The sequence below is a fragment of the Mustelus asterias genome, chromosome 22, assembly GCF_964213995.1.
Source record: "Mustelus asterias chromosome 22, sMusAst1.hap1.1, whole genome shotgun sequence".
Lineage (NCBI taxonomy): Eukaryota > Metazoa > Chordata > Chondrichthyes > Carcharhiniformes > Triakidae > Mustelus > Mustelus asterias.
The window spans coordinates 40,735,075-40,756,231 of NC_135822.1; the positions used below are offsets into that span (position 1 = coordinate 40,735,075).

The window sequence follows — 21,157 nt, forward strand, 5'->3', positions numbered from 1 at the left end:
GCAGTGGACAGCTTTAACCTTCTGATGATGGCCAGGAGAGGCTCAGGACATGAGGGCTTATATTGGCAACTATGTACAACTTGACCCCAACTTCCAATTTACCATGGTGGATTTGGGCATATCTCAGTAGCCATTCTGGAGAAGTGGTGGCAAGTCATTGGTTTTATGTTCAAGGTGCCATTCCTCCCATTTTGACAGCCATTTACATTTAGCAGCTGTGGGCAATGTTTGACGTCAGAACTGCTGGAATCGGGAGCAGGAAATCTCCCTCTGGAATTCTCCAGCAGTAACCATCAGCGACAGCCCCAGGACCTCATAGAAACTTATAAAATTCTAACAGGACTAGACAGTGCACATGCAGGAAGGATGTTCCCGATGGCGTGGGTGTCCAGAACTTGGGATAATAGTCTGAGGATACGGGGATGAGGAGAAATTTCTTCACCCAGGGAGTGGGCAGACTGTGGAATTCACTACCATAGAAAGCAGTTGAAGCCCAAACATTGTATATTTTCAAGAAGTAGTTAGATATAGCTCTTGAGGCGAAGGGCTCAAAGGATATGGAGGGAAGGCGAGATCAGGCTATTGAATTGGATGATCAGCCATGATCATAATGAATGGTGGAGCAGACTCGAAGGGCCAAATGGCCTCCTCTTGTTCCTATTTTTTAATGTTTCTATAACCAAATGCACCATCTCTCTCAGTCCCCCCATCCCCACCCCCCGTCCTTCCCGATTGCTGGTCCAATATCCAATGATCCTTGTCTGTGACCCTACAGTACGGTGGCACAGTAGTTGGCACTGCTGTCTCAGAGCGCTCAGAGCGCCAGGGACCCAGGTTCGATTCCCGGCTTGGGTGACTGTGTGGAATCTGCACGTCCTCCCCGTGTCTGCATGGATTTCCTCCCGGTGCTCCGGTTTCCTCCCACAGTCCAAAAGACGTGCTGGTTAGGTGCATTGGCTGTGCTAAATTCTCCCTCAGTGTACCCGAACAGGCGTCGGAGTGTGGCGACTAGGGGATTTTCACAGTAACTTCATTGCAGTGTTAATGTAAGCCTACTTGTGACACTAATAAATACACTTTAAGTTTGACCACTGAGTGTATTGTGCGGGTGCCATCTGATTGAGAATGATAATAGAACATAGAACATTACAGCGCAGTACAGGCCCTTCGGCCCACGATGTTGCGCCGACCTGTGAAACCAATCTAAAGCCCATCTTACCTACACTATTCCAATATCATCCATATGTTTATCCAATGACCCTTTAAATGCCCTTAATGTTGACGAGTCCACTATTGTTTCAGGCAGGGCATTCCACGCCCTTACTACTCCCTGAGTAAAGAATCTACCTCTGACATCTGTCCTATATCTATCACCCCTCAATTTAAAGCTATGTTCCCTCGTGCTAGCCATCACCATCCGAGGAAAAAGGCTCTCACTGTCCACCCTATCTAATCCTCTGATCATCTTGTATGCCTCTATTAAGTCACCTCTTAACCTTCTTCTCTCTAACGAAAACAGCCTCAAGTCACTCAGCCTTTCCTCATAAGACCTTCCCACTATACCAGGCAACATCCTGGTAAATCTCCTCTGCACCCTTTCCAATGCTTCCACATCTTTCCTATAATGCGGCGACCAGAACTGTACGCAATACTCCAAGTGCGGCCGCACCAGAGTTTTGTACAGCTGCAACATGACATCATGGCTCCGAAACTCAATCCCAATAAAAGCTAACACACTGTACACCTTCTTAACAATCCTATCAACCTGGGTGCCAACTTTCAGGGATCTATGCACATGGACACCGAGATCTCTCTGCTCATCCACACTACCAAGTATCTTACCATTAGCCCAGTACTCTGTATTCCTGTTACTCCTTCCAAAGTGAATCACCTCACACTTTTCCACATTAAACTCCATTTGCCACCTCTCAGCCCAGCTCTGCAGCGTATCTATGTCCCTCTGTAACCTGCAACATCCTTCCGCACTGTCTACAACTCCACCGACTTTAGTGTCATCCGCAAATTTACTAACCCAGCCTTCTACGCCCTCATCCAGGTCATTTATTAAAATGACAAACAGCAGTGGCCCCAAAACAGATCCTTGCGATACACCACTAGTAACTGAACTCCAGAATGAACATTTCCCATCAACCACCACCCTCTGTCTTCTTACAGCTAGCCAATTTCTGATCCAAACCGCAAAATCACCCTCAATCCCATGCCTCCGTATTTTCTGCAATAGCCTACCATGGGGAACTTTATCAAACGCTTTACTGAAATCCATATACACCACATCAACTGCTTTACCCTCATCCACCTCTTTGGTCACCTTCTCAAAGAACTCAATAAGGTTTGTGAGGCACGGCCTACCTTTCACAAAACCGTGCTGACTATCCCTAATCAAATTGTTCCTTTCCAGATGATTATAAATCCTATCTCTTATAATCCTTTCCAAAACTTTGCCCACAACAGAAGTAAGGCTCACTGGTCTATAATTACCAGGGTTGTCTCTACTCCCCTTCTTGAACAAGGGGACAACATTTGCTATCTTTTATTATAATGATGAAATAATGCTGATGAATTCCTGCCAGTTGTGGATTTCGCTCCTGCCCATTCCTTAATTATTGGGGCTGGGGTATCAGTAATGGAGAGTGTAAAGCTGAATGTAGACTTCCTGAAGTTGGACTCAGCTGGTGTCTTTCATCATTAATATTCCCAACTTCTGTGTGCAAATGGAAAGGGATCCAAAAAAAGTGGTTAAAACAGGACAACATCCAAATCATAAATCCAAACAGACTTGTCACATCTGGAACTGGGATCTTGGCCAAAATGTGACAAGTATCCTTGCAGTAAATTATAAATGAAACACAAATGTTCATTCACAGTGGGTAAAGGATATTTAAATCTCCCAGAGATATTCCTTATTCATACAGAACTCCGATATCCTTGAGAGCACCTGGATGGATATTAGTTCAGAGGGAGGATTGAGCATTACAGAGATAATAATTCCATGACTGAAGATTTGCCCAAAGCCAGTCGGGAAAAGGATGAACACACTGAAAGTTGGGGAGTAAAAGGTAGAATGGGGAGAGGAGGGTAGAATGGGGCCGAGTGTCGAATGGGGGTGAGGGTTGAATGGGTGCAAGGGCTGAATGGGGATAAGGATTGAATAGGGGGGCGAGGGCTGAATGGGGGAGTGAGGGTTGAATGGGGGCGAGGGTTGAAGGGGGGTGAGTGTTGAAGGGGGGTGAGGGTTGAATGGGGGGAGTGAGGGTTGAATAGGGGGAGTGAGGGTTGAATAGGGGGAGTGAGGGTTGAATGGGGGCAAGGGTTGAATGGGAGCGAAGGTTGAATGGGAGGACTGAGGGCTGAATGGGGGGAGCGAGGGCTGAATGGGGGAAGCGAGGGCTGAATGGGGGTGAGGGCTGAATGGGGGTGAGGGCTGAATGGGGGCGAGGGCTGAATGGGGGCGAGGGCTGAATGGGGGGAATGAGGGTTTGCTTGGTTACCCCATTCTTGCGGAGAGGAATTTGAATTGAGAATGGTTAGAGGGACAATGACGCAGCAGGGAGGGGTAATAAATCTGGAACAATCTGTTTGGGATTTAGGAATTTGTTAAGTGTTTGTTCATAGAGTGTTCAGTCAGTGTGATGCAGAATAAACTGAAAAGCTAAAGCTAACGGAACAATATAAACCAAACATCAGCAATTTCACAACATTGATGGAATGGAAAGGACAGGGACGGGGTTGGGAGGGTTAGTCAGACCTGGTTATGTTACTCACTGGTGCAAGGTGCAGAGGGAAGGTCAGAAGCTGATCGGTAATAGTTGGCATCACACTGGCAGAAGAGTGCAGCCATCACATCGGAGTGACTGTGAAGAGGACATTTAGCGCAGAGCTGGTCCCCAGAGCTCGACTTGAAGAATCCAGGCTCGCAGGCTGAAATCAAATTAAACAGATATCTCAGTGTCATCCTTTGACAAAACCACCAATCACTTCAATTACCCTTTTCAATCAATCTCAAAACACTTCCTGCTGCTAAAGGCTATTGCATTTTCATTGATGAATTAATGTTTTATTCGAGTAGCAAGCCTGCGGAGGCTGGTGAATAATGTGCGTCTCCATTATGTATTTAAAACAAGCTGATTCCATGGATGATGGTTTAAATCTCCATGGGCTCAGCATGCATTCCTCCGAGCCGGCTACATGCTGAAAGTTCCTGGAGGCCAAAGGTGGAGGTCAAAAATAGCAGTGGTTCAAATGGGGGTAACACCGGATCACTTCAACAGCAAATGGCTCAGAGTAAATAGAAATAAACATTAACTCGGCCAGCTAGCCCATGTCAGAAAGCAAAACAGTTTCTTCTCTCAGTCTCAGGCAAGTTCCTGTGAGATTAAAGAATTTCTAGATAGTGGACCTATTGCTGTACAGGAACCTAAAGGGAGGCCTTCCTCCCTTTCCATTACTTGTGTTTCAATAATCCAACAACACAGAAGCAGGAAAATCTACACAGAGGGCGTAATCTTATTCCAGTGGGATTTTCCGAACCATCGATGTCAATGTCTTTGCAATGGCTCGCCACATTTTCCAATCTCGCCCTCACTGAATTGGGGTCATCAACTTCCGCCAATAAAAATTCTTTGCTGATTTTAACCAGTTATCGTTATGCTTGCCGGGGTTTTTTTTTGGCTTAAATAGGAAACGAGTGAAGGACAGAATAGAAAACAAAAACAAAGGGATGAAACCCAGATAGAGAAGCTGGTCAGGTACATCAGTGATCACCAGTAAACACTAACGCTCACAGCGTTACCCCCAGGCAGCACCGGGTAACCCATTGCTGTAGAAATGAGGCTGAGGCTTTATTAACTTATTTAAATTCCACTACGCTCTCTGCTGGGATTGAATGGGATGTCAGTGGGATATGATGGGAAATTGTGCAGCTCTGATGCTACCTGGAAAGATAGTGTGGTTAGTGGGATCACCCCTGGGCTATTTCAGGGGGATTTCAAATTTGGGAGAGAGAGCCCGTGGCTGGGGAAATCTCAGGGATGTAAAATAAACATAACTGTTGGGGACTTTTACGGTCTTGGCTCCTCTTCCCACTGTGTTAACCTGGCTTAAATGCCACATTTTAATGGGGCAGCACGATGGTACAGTGGTTAACACTGCTACCTCTCAGCGCCAGGGACCCAGGTTCAATTCCGGCCTCAGGTCACTGTCAATGTGGAGTTTGCACGTTCTCCCCGTGTCTTCCCAGGTTTTCTCCGGGTGCTCCGGGTTCCTCCCACAGTCCAAAGATGTGCAGGTTGGGTAGATTGGTCATGCCAAATTGCCCCTTAGTGTCAGGGGGACTAGCAGGGTAAATATGTGGGGTTACAAGGATAGGGCTTGGGTATTGGTTGTTGGTGCAGGCTAGAGCCACCTTCTGCACTGTATAAATTCTATGATTTTCCCACCCAGGTTGCCAGTTAAAATTGCTGTCAGGACCCAAGGACAAAATCAAAACTGGATATATGTGAGTAATAAAAACAGAAAATGTTGGATAAACTCAGCAGGTCTGGCAGCATCCATGGAAAGAGAAACAGAGTTAACGTTTCCAGTCTTTCCAGTTCCAGTCTGACGGCACGGTAGCACAGTGGTTAGCACTGCTGCTTCACAGCGGTTAGCACTGCTGCTTCACAGCGCCAGGGACCTGGGTTCGATTCCCGGCTTGGGTCACTGTCTGTGTGGAGTTTGCACATTCTCCCCGTGTCTGCGTGGGTTTCCTCCGGGTGCTCTGGTTTCCTCCCACAGTCCAAAGATGTGCGGGTTAGGTTGATTGGCCATGCTAAAATTACCCCTTAGTGTCCTGAGATGCGTAGGTTAGAGGGATTAGTGGGTAAATATGTAGGGATATGGGGGTAGGGCCTGGGTGGGATTGTGTTCGGTGCAGACTCGATGGGCCAAATGGCCTCTTTCTGCACTGTAGGGTTTCTATGCTTCTATGAGTCTTATGACCCTGCTATGGCCTTGAAATGTTAACTCTATTTCCCTCTCCACAGATGCTGCCAAACCTGTTGAGTTTATCCAGCATTTTCTGTTTTTATTTCAGATTTCCAGCATCCATAGTATTTACTTTTATGCATGTGTAATGCCTGCGGTCGGAGACTGTCTTTTCCGCCTGGACAGGTTAAATTGGGAACATTCTTAGGAGAGATCAACAGTTCAGACTAGTATTCTCATTTCCCCATTTTACTGGCGTTCCATTTTAAAGTACAAGTTTAAGTTTATTTATTAATGTTACAAGTAGGCTCACATTAACACTGCAATGAAGTTACTGTGAAATTCCCCTAGTCGCCACACTCTGACGCCTGTTCGGGTACACTGAGGGAGAATTTAGCACCTAACCAGCACGTCTTTCAGACTGCGGGAGGAAACCGGAGCACCCGGAGGAAACCCACGCAGACATGGGAAGAACGTGCAGACTCCGCACAGTGACCCAAGCTGGGTCCCTGGTGCTGTGAGGCAGCAGTGCCAACCAGACTGGATCATACAAGACTAGTTGAGACAGTATTCTTATTTCACTGTTTTACTGATTCCCCTCTGGGCTGCCAGCTTTCTGCAGTGTACCTGGGTGATTATAAGAGTTTGCACTGAGCAGGTAGGATTACAATTGTCCCCCTACGTGAAGCACTCCGCTGCCCTCCCTAACCAGGGGGATGAACGTAATGGAGATTTCATGAAATTTCTTCCAAGTTCCACAAGACAATTGGTCAAACAGCTTTCATCCACCAGCAGTGCTAACACCGAACTCGGACAGGGACTGGAAGAGGAACAGGCTGCTCCCCAGGGTTTGTGATTAAACCAGTAACCAGAGCAATGAGACAAAGCTTTGTTCCTGATTCATGCCAGTTTTGATCTGAAAATAGCTGCTGCGGTCAGTGAAAAGTCGGGCAGGTTTGATTTTGCTTTGAAACATTGCAAGCTGCCTATCTCTGATCCTGAATGGAAAGCGGGTGATCAGTCAGTGTCTGGCTTCCCTTTTCACAACCTGCACATCAATTATTCATGAAAAGAGTCAAAATATTTAAACGTCAGAAAACAACTCAAAATGATGGGGGAGGAAATGGCTGGCTGTTTGATTAGTGTTGTGTGAGATTGATGGATGTACAAAGCTTCTACCTGCCATTTCCACGTGGCTATGAGGAAACATCAGACATAACCAGGCCTCCACTTTCACCACATTCCCACAAACCAAACAAGGTTCAGCCACAGCTTTGGAGAGCGTCATAGAATCCCTTCTTTCACATTGACCAGGATTTTTAGACTCTGAAAAGTTGATGGAGAACATCCCTCCACCCCCCAACCCCCAGCCGCTACTGCCTGCCCCGCAGCGAATTCACATTCCAACGAGCATCAACTGGCTGCTGTTGGGCCTCCCCACCTCCCCCCCCCTTGTGAGGAAGTTCCACCTCGGAGTTCCGTCAACCAATCTGTTTGTCCACCACCCCCTGCAATGTCAGTGACAGAGCTGAAATCCCAGGCGCAGCGTAGTGTGGGGGCTCAGGGGGAGGAGAGGTGAGGCCCAGAGGAGTGGGGTGTTGGTAAGCTGGGGCGGGATGGGGGGAGAGAGTGCCCCCCCCCCCCACCCCCTCCAGGAGTCAGACCTTTAGAGGGGTTGCCCAGTGTTAAACAGTGGCTGCTGATTGCAGCAGGGCCGATCCCTGAACCTCTCGCCAGCCTGAAAATTGAAGCTCGGTGGGAAATGGCTCTTAACTGGACCATGATCGGCTCAGTTGATGCAATGATCAGCCTGAGACTCGCCTGTCCAAGTGTAAAATTTTCATCCTCAAAAATGAATGGGACAGCAGCAAAAAACTGGGATTCCTGCCCAGAACAGGCAGTAACCCAATTAATACACACGCAATTAACGAGTTTGACGACCCATTCACTGAGCCCCCACCATTCATCCATCTCTCCAATGGGGAATGCGCTGAGTGGGCTTTGGTGCTGGTAATCACCAGCATGGACCTGGCAGGCTGGACACCGAGGGTTCAAGGACCGAAGTTCACTGGCCATTTGCCCTTGTGTTACTGCCACTTCAAATCTGATGGGTAGGAATGAAGATATTAATCACAGAGCTGCCCGAAATCACCTTGCCGCTTCTAGCCCTGACCAATCTGAAGATCACCCCTGGTCACCTGGCAGACTTTTAAATCATTGCAGCATTCCATTCTGCAGCAGAGATTTCCCTTTCCCCCTGTCAGAAGCTGCAGGTGAGAGCAGACCCCTTTGATGCCCTGACAGAGACGAGATGTCAACTTCACTGGGGGAGGGTTCCCTTCTCCACAGCTGTTCACTCAGCTGCAATATATTCACATGGATTTTATCTGAAGTCTCTGAGCCTTCATAGAAAACTAAAACCTTTGAAACCCTCTCTATTCCATTGAAAACATTTTTTCTCTTTCAGTTCCATAGTGCAATGCTTTGAAGTAGGCTTTGATTGACAGGTGAATGGACTCCTACTCAGCCTCCAATCAGCTGTGTTTACTTACCTTTCTCTTCATGCATTCCAATTATCTCCATTTTTCCTAACCCCAATGTTTACAAAGAATCAAACCCTGATTGACAGCTGTGGTTTATTCAAAGGGAATACGTGGTTTTACTTCCTCTCTTGCAGACCACTTGTTCAAATAAAAGCTGTGTGAATACATTGGGGCTGAATGAAGAGCTGAGAAGGGAACTTCCATCCCAGGGGAGAATGGTGAGTCAATCCCTAGCTCCCAGCCCGAGCGCACCCAAAAGCCTGGACCCTTGGGGGAACCTGTCCTCTGCAGCCTGGCAGCAGCAAAGGGCACACGGGCACTGGACCTACCTCCTTGACCACCGCCCCCCCCCCCCCCCCCTTGGGGCCCAAGGTGTTTGAGCCTCTCAGTTGCAGTCCAGTAAAGAAAACCCAAGTCCTGCTTCTTTATTTTCTGATTCAACTCCACATACATATCTCCAACCCCAGTGCCACCTGTAGCCCCTTTATATATCCCAGTGAGTTCTATTAAACAATTAACATACAAATTAGGTCTAAAGTGAAAGGTTGCAATTAAACCATTCCGAACACAAGTTGCCAGGCCCAGGTGTCGGTGCCAGGAGGCAGTACCACAGCCTGTGGCCTGAAAGTGGGCCTGAGTGGGGGGCTGAGTGGGGAGGGAGTGAGAGGATGTCTGGGGTGGGGGGGGGGGGGGAGGGGTGGGCATGAGGTGGATTTGTGTCGAGTCATGATGATATGGGGGGAGGTTGACCCACTATTTGAGTGTGGCTGGGTGGAGGATGCCCCTCTTTGCTGAGGGGTTGGTGATGCTCCCCTGGTCAGTGGGGAGGGTGGCACTGTTTTAGTTTTTGTGGAGGAGGGGGACCTGTCTGGAAAAGCCCTTTGTAAAGGATGCCCCGATCTCTGAACAGGTGAATCACAGAATGTAGAAATTTGCACCCGCCAGGTGGATGAAGGCTGCCTGACAAACACTCCTAGCGCCAGCCTGACTCACACCAGTGGGAGCATGTAGCCTGAAAGGAGGTGAATCGCAGCCAAGGTAAACTGGGAGAAAGACGCTTTTCACAGAAACTGCTGAAACAAGGGCAGCATGCAGGGTCAGAAAGCAAGCTCTGGAAACTAAAGAAAGAATTCCCAGGAAACAGGGAAAAGCAAGTTCCAAAAAAAAGGCTTCTTGTTAAAGGAGCAAAGAACTGTAATCTGGGGAGAAAAAGATCCTGTTCGGAGAAATCAAGAGTGAGGAGCAGAGAGCGAGGCTCCATGTTAAATACAGGATTGTTGGTGTGGAGTCTACATGTTCTTCCCATGTCTGCGTGAGTTTCCTTCAGGTGCTCCGGTTTCCCCTCTCAGTCCAAAAGATTTGCAGGTTAGGTGGATTGGGCATGCTAAATTGCCCCTTAGTTTAACAGGATGTATGGGTTAGGGGGATTAGTGGGGTAAGTGCGTAGGGTTACGGGGATAGGGCCTGGATGAGATGCTCTGTCACGGTTTGAGGCAGACTCGATAGGCCAAATGGCCTTCTTTGCACTGAAGGAGGAATAGGGATGTTTAACTGCAAATGTACAGGCCACAACTGGAGTATTGTGTGCAGTTTTGGTGTCCTTATCCGAGGACAGATGTCCTTGCTGTAGAGGGAGTACAGCGAAGGCTTACCAGGCTGGTTCCTGGAATGGCAGGTCTGTCATATGAGGAATGACTAAGTCAGTTTGGATTGTATTCATTAGAGTGAGAGAGGATCTCATAAAAACTTATAAAATTCTAACAGGGTTAGATAGGGTGGATTCAGAATGTTCCCGATGATAGGGGTATCCAAAACTAGGGGTCATAGTTTGAGGATAAGGGGTAAACCTTTTAGGACTGAGACAAGGAGAAATTTCTTCACCCAGAGAGTGGTGAATCAAAATGAATGGCAGAGCAGGCTCAAACGGCCGAATGGCCTCCTCTTGTTTCTATTTTCTAGGTTTCATAGAATCAATAAAATCCTTACAGTGCAGAAGGAGGCCATTTAGCCCATCGGGTCTGCACCAACCACAATCCCACCCAGGCCCTATTCCCATAACCCTTCCTATTTACCCTGGTAATCCCCCTGACACTCGGGTTAATTTATCATGGTCAATCAACCTAACCTACACATCTTTGGAATGTGGGAGGAAACCGGAGCATCCAGTGGAAACTCACGCAGACACGGGGTGAATGTGCAAACTCCACACAGACAGTGACCCGAGGCCGGAATTGAACCCAGTTCCCTGGCGCTGTGAGGCAGCAGTGCTAACCACTGTGCTGCCCCAAAGTTTCTATGTAGGGATTCTATGATTTAAGGTGTAGATTGAGGACATCGGCTTGCAAGAGATCCAATGTGACCCAATGTTTGGTGATATATTAGTACAGCATGTGAAACAGTGACATTTTGTTAGTGGCTGGCTATGTGCAAGATTGCATAGAAACGTGAATGCATGAGGTGATCCAGGACAGAGGAATATCGAAAGGAGAAATTGAAACCCTGGAAGCGGATCCTTGATGAAGACAACCAAGAGTAAGCATTGTTTGGGAGACGATTCCCAGGCGCGTTCTTCAAGAGCACAGTTTGGAAGTTCTCATAGTTCCAGTGCCACCAGTTGGCTCACAGTGTGACAAGCTTCTAGGAAGGAATTGGCTTCAGGGTGTGGGGTGTCTGACTGTATTGCATCTAATGGTTCACGCGAACTGTGAATTTACTGAGAACATTAGAGTATAAGACAGAATTTTTGTAATTTGTGTTATCCTTTTGTACCAATATAGCTGGGGTGATGTTCATCTTTTCCTGTTTAATGAGTGTTTTATTCTTTTGTTAACAGTTCAGCAGCAGCCTCCTGTGACTCTGTTCAATAATTGCCCTCCACATATGTAAGCAAAAAATAAAAGTTAGAATCTGTCAATCTTTGACTAATCCAGCAATAACATCAGCTGGGATTGTAACACTATTGAGAAACTTCTGATAATGGCCTCAATCATAGAATCCCTACAGAGCAGAAGGAAATAATTTGGCCCATCGAGTCTGCACCGACAACAATCCCACCCAGGTCCTATTCCCGTAACTCCACATATTAACCCTGCTAGTCTCTCTGACACTAAGGGGCAATTTAACATAGCCAATCCACCCAACCTGCACATCTTTGGTCTGTGGGAGGAAACTGGAGCACCCGGAGGAAACCCACGTAGACACAGGGAGAACGTGCAGACTCCACACAGACGGTGATCCGAAGCTGGAATTGAACCCGGATCCCTGGCGCTGTGAGGCAGCAGTGCTACCCACTGTGCCACAGTGCCACTCCAAAGCAATGTTTAAACATTTCAGAAGTGTGATTGGATGAGAGACTCTGAGAGGCTGCTATTTATCTCACCCTGTCTGGCATGATTCTCAATTTAGTAACACCTTAAGTTGTCTAAAGCGGTTGCCAAATTGGAGATGAAGGAATGTTCTTTTAACCACTTAAATAAAAGAAACTGCTAAATATCGGAAATAAAAACAGAAAATTCTGGAAAATCTCAGCAGATATGGCAGCATCAGTGGAGCGAGAGTTAATGGCTGGAGGGGTGGGACATGGGAAGGTCTGTTGACCTCAGGCAGGATTTGACAGTTTTGGGATGAGCGAGGCCATAAAATCCCACCCAATGTTTCAAGTTTGTAAAGCTCGAGCTGAAACAACTGGAGATAGCAAAAAACATTGTTTCAATTAACGCCACTTAGCAAATGCAAGAGGTAGAACGAAGGCATTAAAAACTCATCAGGATACTTTGCATGAAAAAAGACAGCTTTGCATTATTAAGTGTCAATTATATGTGATTGAAGATAGAAAAAGTATTTTCATAATCATTATCTGTGTTGTGCGACCTATAATCATTGCATTTTCCAAGGAAACCCATTACCTCTGATCTCTGGGTATCTCCTGCATAATTCAGAAAATAATGACTGCATTATCTTTAAAAAGCTGCAGTGGGAGAGAGGGAGTGCAAATGAGTGTTTGCTTTGATAACTTCATCAACACAATTTAGTCACTTTGTATTTTGCTTGAAGGATTTGCTTATTAAATACTCTGTACGGCAGTAACTTTTCTCACGCAAACTCTGGCCCCAAGGCAAGACTTTAAAATGCTGACACAAGATTAGAAGCAGTATTGCAACAATGGATTATAATATTGAGGCAAATATTTGGACAACATATCTGCTTACTGAAGAGTGTCTGATTTTAAAAGCTTGTTTGGCAGCTTATGGGGGAACCAGCTGATAGACGATTCTATGATTCTTCTATGATTCTATGTGCACAGATTTGGTTTGCATTTCTCTGTGTCAGGATTAAGGGCTTATTTACAAGTAGGCTTACATTAACACTGCAATGAAGTTCTGTGAAAATCTCCGAGTCGCCACACTCCAGCGCCTGTTCGGGTACACTAAGGGAGAATTTAGCATGGCCAATGCACCTCACCAGCACGTCTTTCGGACTGTTGGTGGAAACTGGAGCGCTCGGAGGAAACCCATGCAGATATGGAGAGAACATGCAGACTCCATACAGTCACCCAAGGCCGGAATCGAACCCTGGCGCCGTGAGGCAGCAGTGCTAACCACTGTGCCGCCCAGTAAGGTCACAGACAAGGATCATTGACAACCAGGAAACTTGGGATTTTGGGGGTATTGTAGTTGTGATGACTGATCAGTTACTCCACTCAGAATGGTTCAGGCTGAATCTTAGACTTTGGAACATGGAATTGTGGGTTTACCTACCCATAGCAGAAGTGATTATCAAACAACGTTCAACACTGAACCAAATAAATGGAAGACCAAACATTTTGTGAGAGACATAGGTTTTAAACAATGTCTTATAGATGGGCAAAGAGGTTCATGGGGAAATTTCCAGCTTGGGGCATAGACAGTTGAAAACACAGCCACCAACTGTGGGCCAAAGAATATCAGAGATACACAAGAGGCCCGAATTGGAAGAAGGTAGTCATTATGGGTGCCGATAGGGCTGGAGGAGGTTACAGAGATAAAGGGGCGAGAAACCATGGAAGCATTTGGAAACAATGGGTGGAATTTTACAATGGGGAGGGGGAAGCAAAGGCCTGGTGGTATCATCGCTAAACTGTTAATCTAGAAACTCAGATAATGTTCTGGCGTTCGAATCCCACCACGGCAGGTGGTGGAATTTAGGATAGGGGCAGCAGAATCTTTGGATGAGCTTCAGTCTGTGGAAGGTGTGAGATGGGAAGTTAGTCTGCAATATGTGGGAATTGTGGAGTTAACAAAGACATGAATGAGGAGCGTTTGAGTTGAAACAGCTGATGTTATAGAGGTGGAGGTCAGTGGTCTTGGTGGTGGCTGTATGTATTCTAAATCCCCGCTGAATGGGGCATCAGCCAAAAATCTGGATTCCTACTGGGCGTGAAGGCAATTGGGATTTGCCCTAACCACCTGCTGGTCCCAATCGGGTTCCCACCCAGACTGGGTGGATACCCAAAATGTAAAACAGTTAGTGGCTGGACGACCCATTCACCAGCCTCCCTCCACTCACCCATCTCCCCAGCAGGAAATGCACCTGGTGGGCTTTGGTTGACCAGCATGGACCTGGTGTGTTGAACATCGATGGGGATCAAGGAGGTAGGTGCAGTCATTATGCACTCTCTGCTGCTGCCAGGCTGCAGATGAAGGAACTGCCAAAGTTCCTCAGGGTTGGGTAGGCTTGGGTTGGGGCAGTAGGTTGATCTCAGCACTATTCCCTGGGATGGGAGTCCTGTGGCTGGACTGCCCCTTCTATCCCTGGCAGACCTGAAGATTACTCCCTGGCATGGTGATTTCAGGCAGCCCTGTGGTCCACATCTGCATTCCTGCCAGTCAGCTGTGAGAACCTTGAAGCAGCCTGGTCACTTTAGTCTCCATACCAACCCCCCTCCCCCTCCCCCCGTCACCTGCCAGGATTTTGAATCATTGCATCACTCCATTCTGCATCAGAAAGTTTCTGTCAGAAGCTGCAGCTATAAAAAAGCTATAAAGAAAAGTAAGATGGATTATGAGAGTAAACTAGCTCAGAATATAAAAACAGATCGCAAAAGTTTCTACAAATATATAAAACGAAAAAGAGTGGCCAAAATAAACATTGCTCCTTTAGAGGACGAGAAGGGGGAAGTAATAACTGGAAATGAGAAAATGGCTGAGGCATTGAACAGGTATTTTGTGTCGGTCTTCACAGTGGAAGACACAAATAACATGCCAAAAATTGATGACAGGAAGACTAAGGCAGGTGAGGACCTAGAAACTATCATTATCACGAAAGAGGTAGCGTTGGACAAGTTAATGGGGCTAAAGGTAGACAAGTCTCCTGGTCCTGATGGAATGCATCCCAGGGTACTAAAAGAGATGGCGGGAGAAATAGCAAATGCACCAGTGGTAATTTACCAAAATTCGCTGGACTCTGGGGTGGTTCCCGCAGATTTGAAAACAGCAAATGTGACGCCACTGTTTAAAAAAGGAGGTAGACAAAAGGCGGGTAACTATAGGCTGGTTAGCTTAACTTCTGTAGTAGGGAAAATGCTTGAATCTATCATGAAGGAAGAAATAGCGAGACATCTGGATATGAATTGTCCCATTGGTAAGACGCAGCATGGGTTCATAAAGGGCAGGTCATGTTTGACTAATTTGGTGGAATTCTTTGAGAACATTACATGCGCAGTGGACAATGGAGAACCTGTGGATGTGGTGTATCTGGATTTCCAGAAGGCATTTGACAAGGTGCCGCACCAAAGACTTCTACGTAAGATAAAGGTGCACAGTGTTACGGATAATGTATTAGCATGGTTAGAGGATTGGTTAACTAACAGAAAGCAAAGAGTGGGGGTAGATGGATGTTTTTCTGGTTGGCGATCAGTGACTAGTGGTGTGCCTCAAGGATCAGTGTTGGGACCGCAATTGTTTACGATTTACATAAGTGATTTGGAGTTGGGGACCAAGTGTAGTGTGTCAAAATTCACAGCTGACACTAAGATGGGTGGAAGAGCAAAGTGTGCAGAGGATGCTGAAAGTCTGCAAAGGGATATAGATAATCTAAGTGAGTGGGTGAGGGTCTGGCAGATGGAGTACAATGTTGGTAAATGCGAGGTCATCTATTTTGATAGGAATAACAGCAAAATGGACTATTATTTAAATGGTAAAAAATTGCAACATGCTGCTGTGCAGAGGGACCTGGGTGTCCCTGTGCAGGAATCTCAAGGAGTTGGTTTGCAGGTGCAGAAGGTAATTAAGAAGGCAAATGGAATTTTGTCCTTCATTGCTAGAGGGATGGAGTTCAAAAACAGCGAGATTATGTTGCAGCTGTATAAGGTGCTGGTGAGGCCACACCTGGAGTACTGTGTACAGTTTTGGTCTCCTTACTTGAGAAAGGATATACTGGCACTGGAGGGTGTGCAGAGGAGATTCACTAGGTTGATTCCGGAGTTGAGAGGGTTGGCTTATGAGGAGCGACTGAGTAGACTGGGGCTATACTCATTGGAATTCAGAAGAATGAGGGGAGATCGTATAGAAACATATAAGGTTATGAAGGGAATAGATAAGATAGAAGCAGGGAAGTTGTTTCCACTGGCGGGTGAAGCTAGAACTACGGGGCATAGCCTCAAATTAAGGGGAAGCAGATTTAGGACTGAGTTGAGGAGGAACTTCTTCACACAAAGGGTCGTGAATCTGTGGAATTCCCTGCCTCATTAAATGTTTTTAAGGCAAGGATAGATAAATTTTTGAACAGTAAAGGAATTAAGGGTTATGGTGAGCGGGTGAGTAAGTGGAGCTGAGTCCACAAAAAGATCAGCCGTGATCTTATTGAATAGCAGAGCAGGCTCGAGGGGCCAGATGGCCTACTCCTGCTCCTAGTTCTTATGTTCTTATGTGAGCAGACCCCGTTGAAGTCCTCTGACAGAGAGGAAATGTCACTTTCACTAGGGGGTATTCCCTTCTCACAGCTGTATACTCAGTCCTATTCTATTCACACTGCTTTTATCTGAAATACTTTCCAAAACTTCAATTTCAGTCCTGTCCTTTCAGAATCATAGAATCGTACAATGCAGAAGGAGGCCATTCGGCCCATCAAGTCTGCACTGACCACAATCCTACCCAGGCCCTATTCCCATAACCCCATGCATAGTCCCCCTGACACTAAGGAGCAATTTTGAATGGCAATGCACCTAACCCACACATCTTTCGACTGTAGGAGGAAACCGGAGCACCCGGAGGAAACCCACGCAGACACAGGCAGAATGTGCAAAACTCCACACAGATAGTGACCCAAGCCGGGAATTGAACCCAGGTCTCTGGCACTGTGAGGGAGCAGTGCTAACCACTGTGCCATCGTGCCACCCTTTTAAGTCCCATTTGATTGACAGCTTAATGGATTTCTACTCAACCGTCAGTCAGCTGTTATTATTCACCTTTCCCTTCATACTTGAATGCATCTCAAGTACCTCCATTGTTCCTAACCACAATGTTTACAAGACAGAGGAAATGAAAAGCATTTAGCTCTTTTGAAGTTATTTGCAGCTGCTTCATATTTTCAGTTTTTGGGTTGAGGGGGATCTGTCTCTGACCATGGAGATCAGGGTGCCCTTTAAAAATGGCTCCCCGATCTCAGAACAGCAGGGCTGGCCAGCATGATTCACGGGATGCATGAATTTGCATTTATCAGGTGGGTGAATCCCACCTGACAGATGCTGCCAGAACCAGTGCAACAGGAAACACTCTGGCTTTCCCGCTGGCGTGGGCACTTGATGCCAATTTGACTCAGGAGAATCAGGCCCAATGACTTTGGTCTTTGCAATATTTAATTGGAGGAAGTTGATACTCAATGACCAAGCTGTGTGTCAAATCATAAGCAGTGGAGGCACCTAAAGAAGTGTTGCTGTTGTAGAGCTCAGTGTCGTCAGGGTACTTGACATTGTGTTTTTATAAGACGTTGTCCTAAAGTCCCATCACACGCTGCCTGGAGGAGTAAAAAGGAACTTGCATCGATATTGTGCTCAATTAGGCCCAATAAATTATTGGTGAGGTGTAGTCACTGTTGTTAGGATCAACATTACACTGGAGGCGGCACAGTGACACAGTGGTTAGCACTGCTGCCTCACAGCACCAGGAACCTGGGTTCGATTCCCATCTTGGGTGAAAGTCTGTGTGGAGTCTGCACGTTCTCCCCATGTCTGCATGGGTTTCCTCCGGGTGCTCTGGGTTCCTCCCACAGTCTGAAAGACGTGCTGGTTAGATGAATTGGCTGTGCTAAATTCTGCCTCGGTGTACCCGAACAGGTGCCGGAGTGTGGAAACTAGGGGATTTTCACAATAGCTTCATTGCAATGTTAATGTAAGCCTACTTATGACTAATAAATGAACTTAAACTTCATTTTCCTACAGTGAAGTGCTGCTAGCAACAAGCGTGTAGAGCAGTGATGGGTAACCCAGGCTAGTGAGTGGGCTGCACGAGTGGCCCTCCTTCACCTCAGTAAGCCACAAGATTGAAATCAGGCTTGTTCACTAACCGTGGCCCCATGAAAAACATCCAATACATTAAATACTTGCCAAATATTTCATAGAAAATACTTAATCACTTACATTAACAGAAAATCATCAACTTCAAATGGTAAAAACAAAATAAATAATTACACTTTGGACAGAGGGAGCGCATGGCTCTCACAGTCAATGTTGTGAGCAATCAGCACACACCTCACTTCACTCACTCTTGCTTGACATGCGTATCATTTCAGTCATTACATTAATAAAAATTCTACCGGGATGTAAATCATTGGAATGTGGCAACCCCGCATGTGGGTAATGGTTAACAACATGTCTTGTGGGCCTGAGAGACTGAGCAGACTGGGATTATACTCATTGGAATTTAGAAGAATGATGGGGGATCTTATAGAAACATATAAGATTCTGAAAGGAATAGATAAGATCAAAACAGGGAGGTTGTTTCCATTGGCAGGTGAAACGAGAACTAGGGGGTATTTCTTCAAAATAAGGGGAAGCAGATTTATGACCCAGTTGAGGTGGAACTTCTTCCACTTGAATCATAGAATCCCTACAGTGCAGAAGGAGGCCATACGGCCCATCAAGCCTGCACCGACAACAAACCCACACAGGCCCTATCCCCATAACCCCATGTATTTACCCTGCTAATCCCCTGACACTAAGGGGCAATTTAGTACGGTCAATCAACCTCACCTGCACATCTCTGGACTGTGGGAGCACCTGGAGGAAACCCACGCAGACACGGGGAGAATGTGAAAATTCCACACAGACAGTGACCCAAGGTGAACGTGGGTTTCTGGCGCTGTGAGGCAGCAGTGCCACCGTGCCACCCACTGGAAGAGTAACATTGATCCTCGATTTAAAATTAACCTCACCCAAAGGATGGCACCAAAGACTTTTCATCAGGGCTGCGCACAAGTGCCAGCCTAAGTTAAAGCCTCAACTCACAACCTCATGATTCTGAGATGAGTGTTTTAAATAAGCCAGGGTCTCCACTGATGTATGTTGATTGGATTGTCTGAGGAATGATCACTGAGACATTGACATGTCTAAACAATAACTGGTTTACTGGATAAGACAGAACTATATACAGATATACACAACCAGGCGTGACTCTGCCTAGGCCAGAAGCATTCTCCCTCTCGATGCTTCGATATGTGTATCGCTCACAATGTTTCTTTGGGTGGTGCTGTTTACATGGTGACATTAACCCACTCAACCCTAACACTACATAACAGTCACAACAAAATATTCGCTTTCTCACCAGCTACTAACTCCCCATCCCCTTTTCCCTTTCTTGGCTATCCTATTACACTATAATTTGAACCAGCAATACATCCAGATTTTATCAGGATACCTAGAATTTCAGTATCACTGCTGACTGTGTCATTCCAATCTGAGCTCTGGACCCAAGTGCTGGGACCTCCCAACCACTTGTCATCCACTGATTGTTTTTCTGCCAACCTTCGTGTAATTATTTCATACAAGTAGTCATGCAATTTGTTAAGTGATGAACTATGTTATTGTACACTCAATTCTCTTCTGACAAGTGTTAAGTTGCTCGGCATGAAAGAGATCATAAAGATTTTAAATCAAGCCTTCCTTATTTTGCTGATTTAAAAAGTGGACTTTGCTGGACAAATAGATAGCTGCTACAGGTCACATGATTCACAAGTTGAGTTCAGTTTCTGGAAATGTTCCGAGAGAAAAGTTCAACCCTCAGCCTCACACCTTTAAAGTGTGAATACACGTTACAATCAACAAAACCAGGGATCAGCAAGCAAACTCTCTGCCTAGCCTGGATTATAACAAAGGGAGAGCTGTCAAAGTTTCTTATATCTTCAGGGCACTAAAAACCATCATCTATCTCCTAAGGTGAACACTGGATATTGACTAAGTGCCCAAAAACTGTCCGTTAGCCTGCAATTGATTCATTCATGGGAAATAGTAATAATACATTTCCAGACACACAACTTTGCCAACTGTCCGAACTCCAGCCTGCAAACATCAAAGCAGGATTCCAGGCTGACCAAGAGCCTGCATCACGTCTAAGCCTCCTCAGAGCCTATTCCTCTGGAAGATTCCTGTCATCGCTTGCTGAGCAGACCACCTGCGGAAGATTCCCAGTCTGCATGGAAATCATAGCGGGCAGGACGCGGACCATTGAAAGGTTCGTTGACCTCGGGCGGGATTTTCGGATTTTCTGGTCTTGGGGCAAGTGCGGCCAGAAAATCCCACCCCAAAAGGTCTCTTGTTTGCCAATCACATCTCACCGTGTCACCATCAACTCAAAGAAATTCTGCAAAATCCTGCTTCATCCAGCTGAACCCACCTGAACTATAACTCCTCTGTGAAGGGACACACACTGGACTCTGAAGTTCTGTATTATGGCAATCAAGTTAACTGACATTCATATCTGTGATACTTTTCTTTATAGCTATTTGTTGTAAAAACTCCTCCTTCCTATCTTCTTATTGTGTATTTGTGTGTGTGGCTGCGTCCGTATGAAGTTGCAACCACCCCGGGTTTGAATATGTGAGTAAACTATGGCTGGAATTCTCCGGCCGTTCAGTCCCTGCTGCCGCTGCCAGCGAGGGTGGAGAATTTGGTGCTCAGCCAAATCTGCGTTCGCTCCAGCGGAACCAGAGAATCCCGCTTGCTTGAACGGCCGGAAAATTCCAGCCTGTACTTCCGATTTAACCCCAAAGAGAATTTGCTGCGAGTCACTTTCAAAATTGACCTCACAAAAAGGTTTATGGGAAGACACCGCACAACCAATTTCAAAAATGAAACACCTCACGGACAGAGAGTGAGAAAATCGAGGAATTCAGTTTTGCCTCCCCTGTCTGCGACACAAGCTCTTTTCGACTGGGAGAAAATGCAGTGAGATTTTAGCTGGTTTGCAGTAGCTGGGTACCTTATTGTCTGCTCTGGCAGCTTAATACACTGCATATCCTGATAGGTTCCTGTGTTAGGGAATCAGTTATTATTGGTTTTTTGACAGCAGATACCAGGCCCTGAGTATAACATTGTAATCTATCAGTCACATATACACAAATACAAGATTGCCAGAGACTCTTGTACATCTTCTCCAGGGTAT

The 21,157-nt window shown here is 46.3% G+C and overlaps 1 protein-coding gene across 1 annotated transcript in view; it reads right to left on the reverse strand.

The window, feature by feature from the left end:
* The window catches only part of LOC144509692 (ephrin type-A receptor 8-like), a 383,076-nt gene that overhangs the window by 183,850 nt on the left and 178,069 nt on the right, over positions 1 to 21,157 (reverse strand). Inside the window, exon 2 of the mRNA XM_078238475.1 lies at positions 3,784 to 3,939. Coding sequence (XP_078094601.1) covers positions 3,784 to 3,939 — 156 coding nt within the window. The remainder of the gene's footprint in view (positions 1 to 3,783; positions 3,940 to 21,157) is intronic.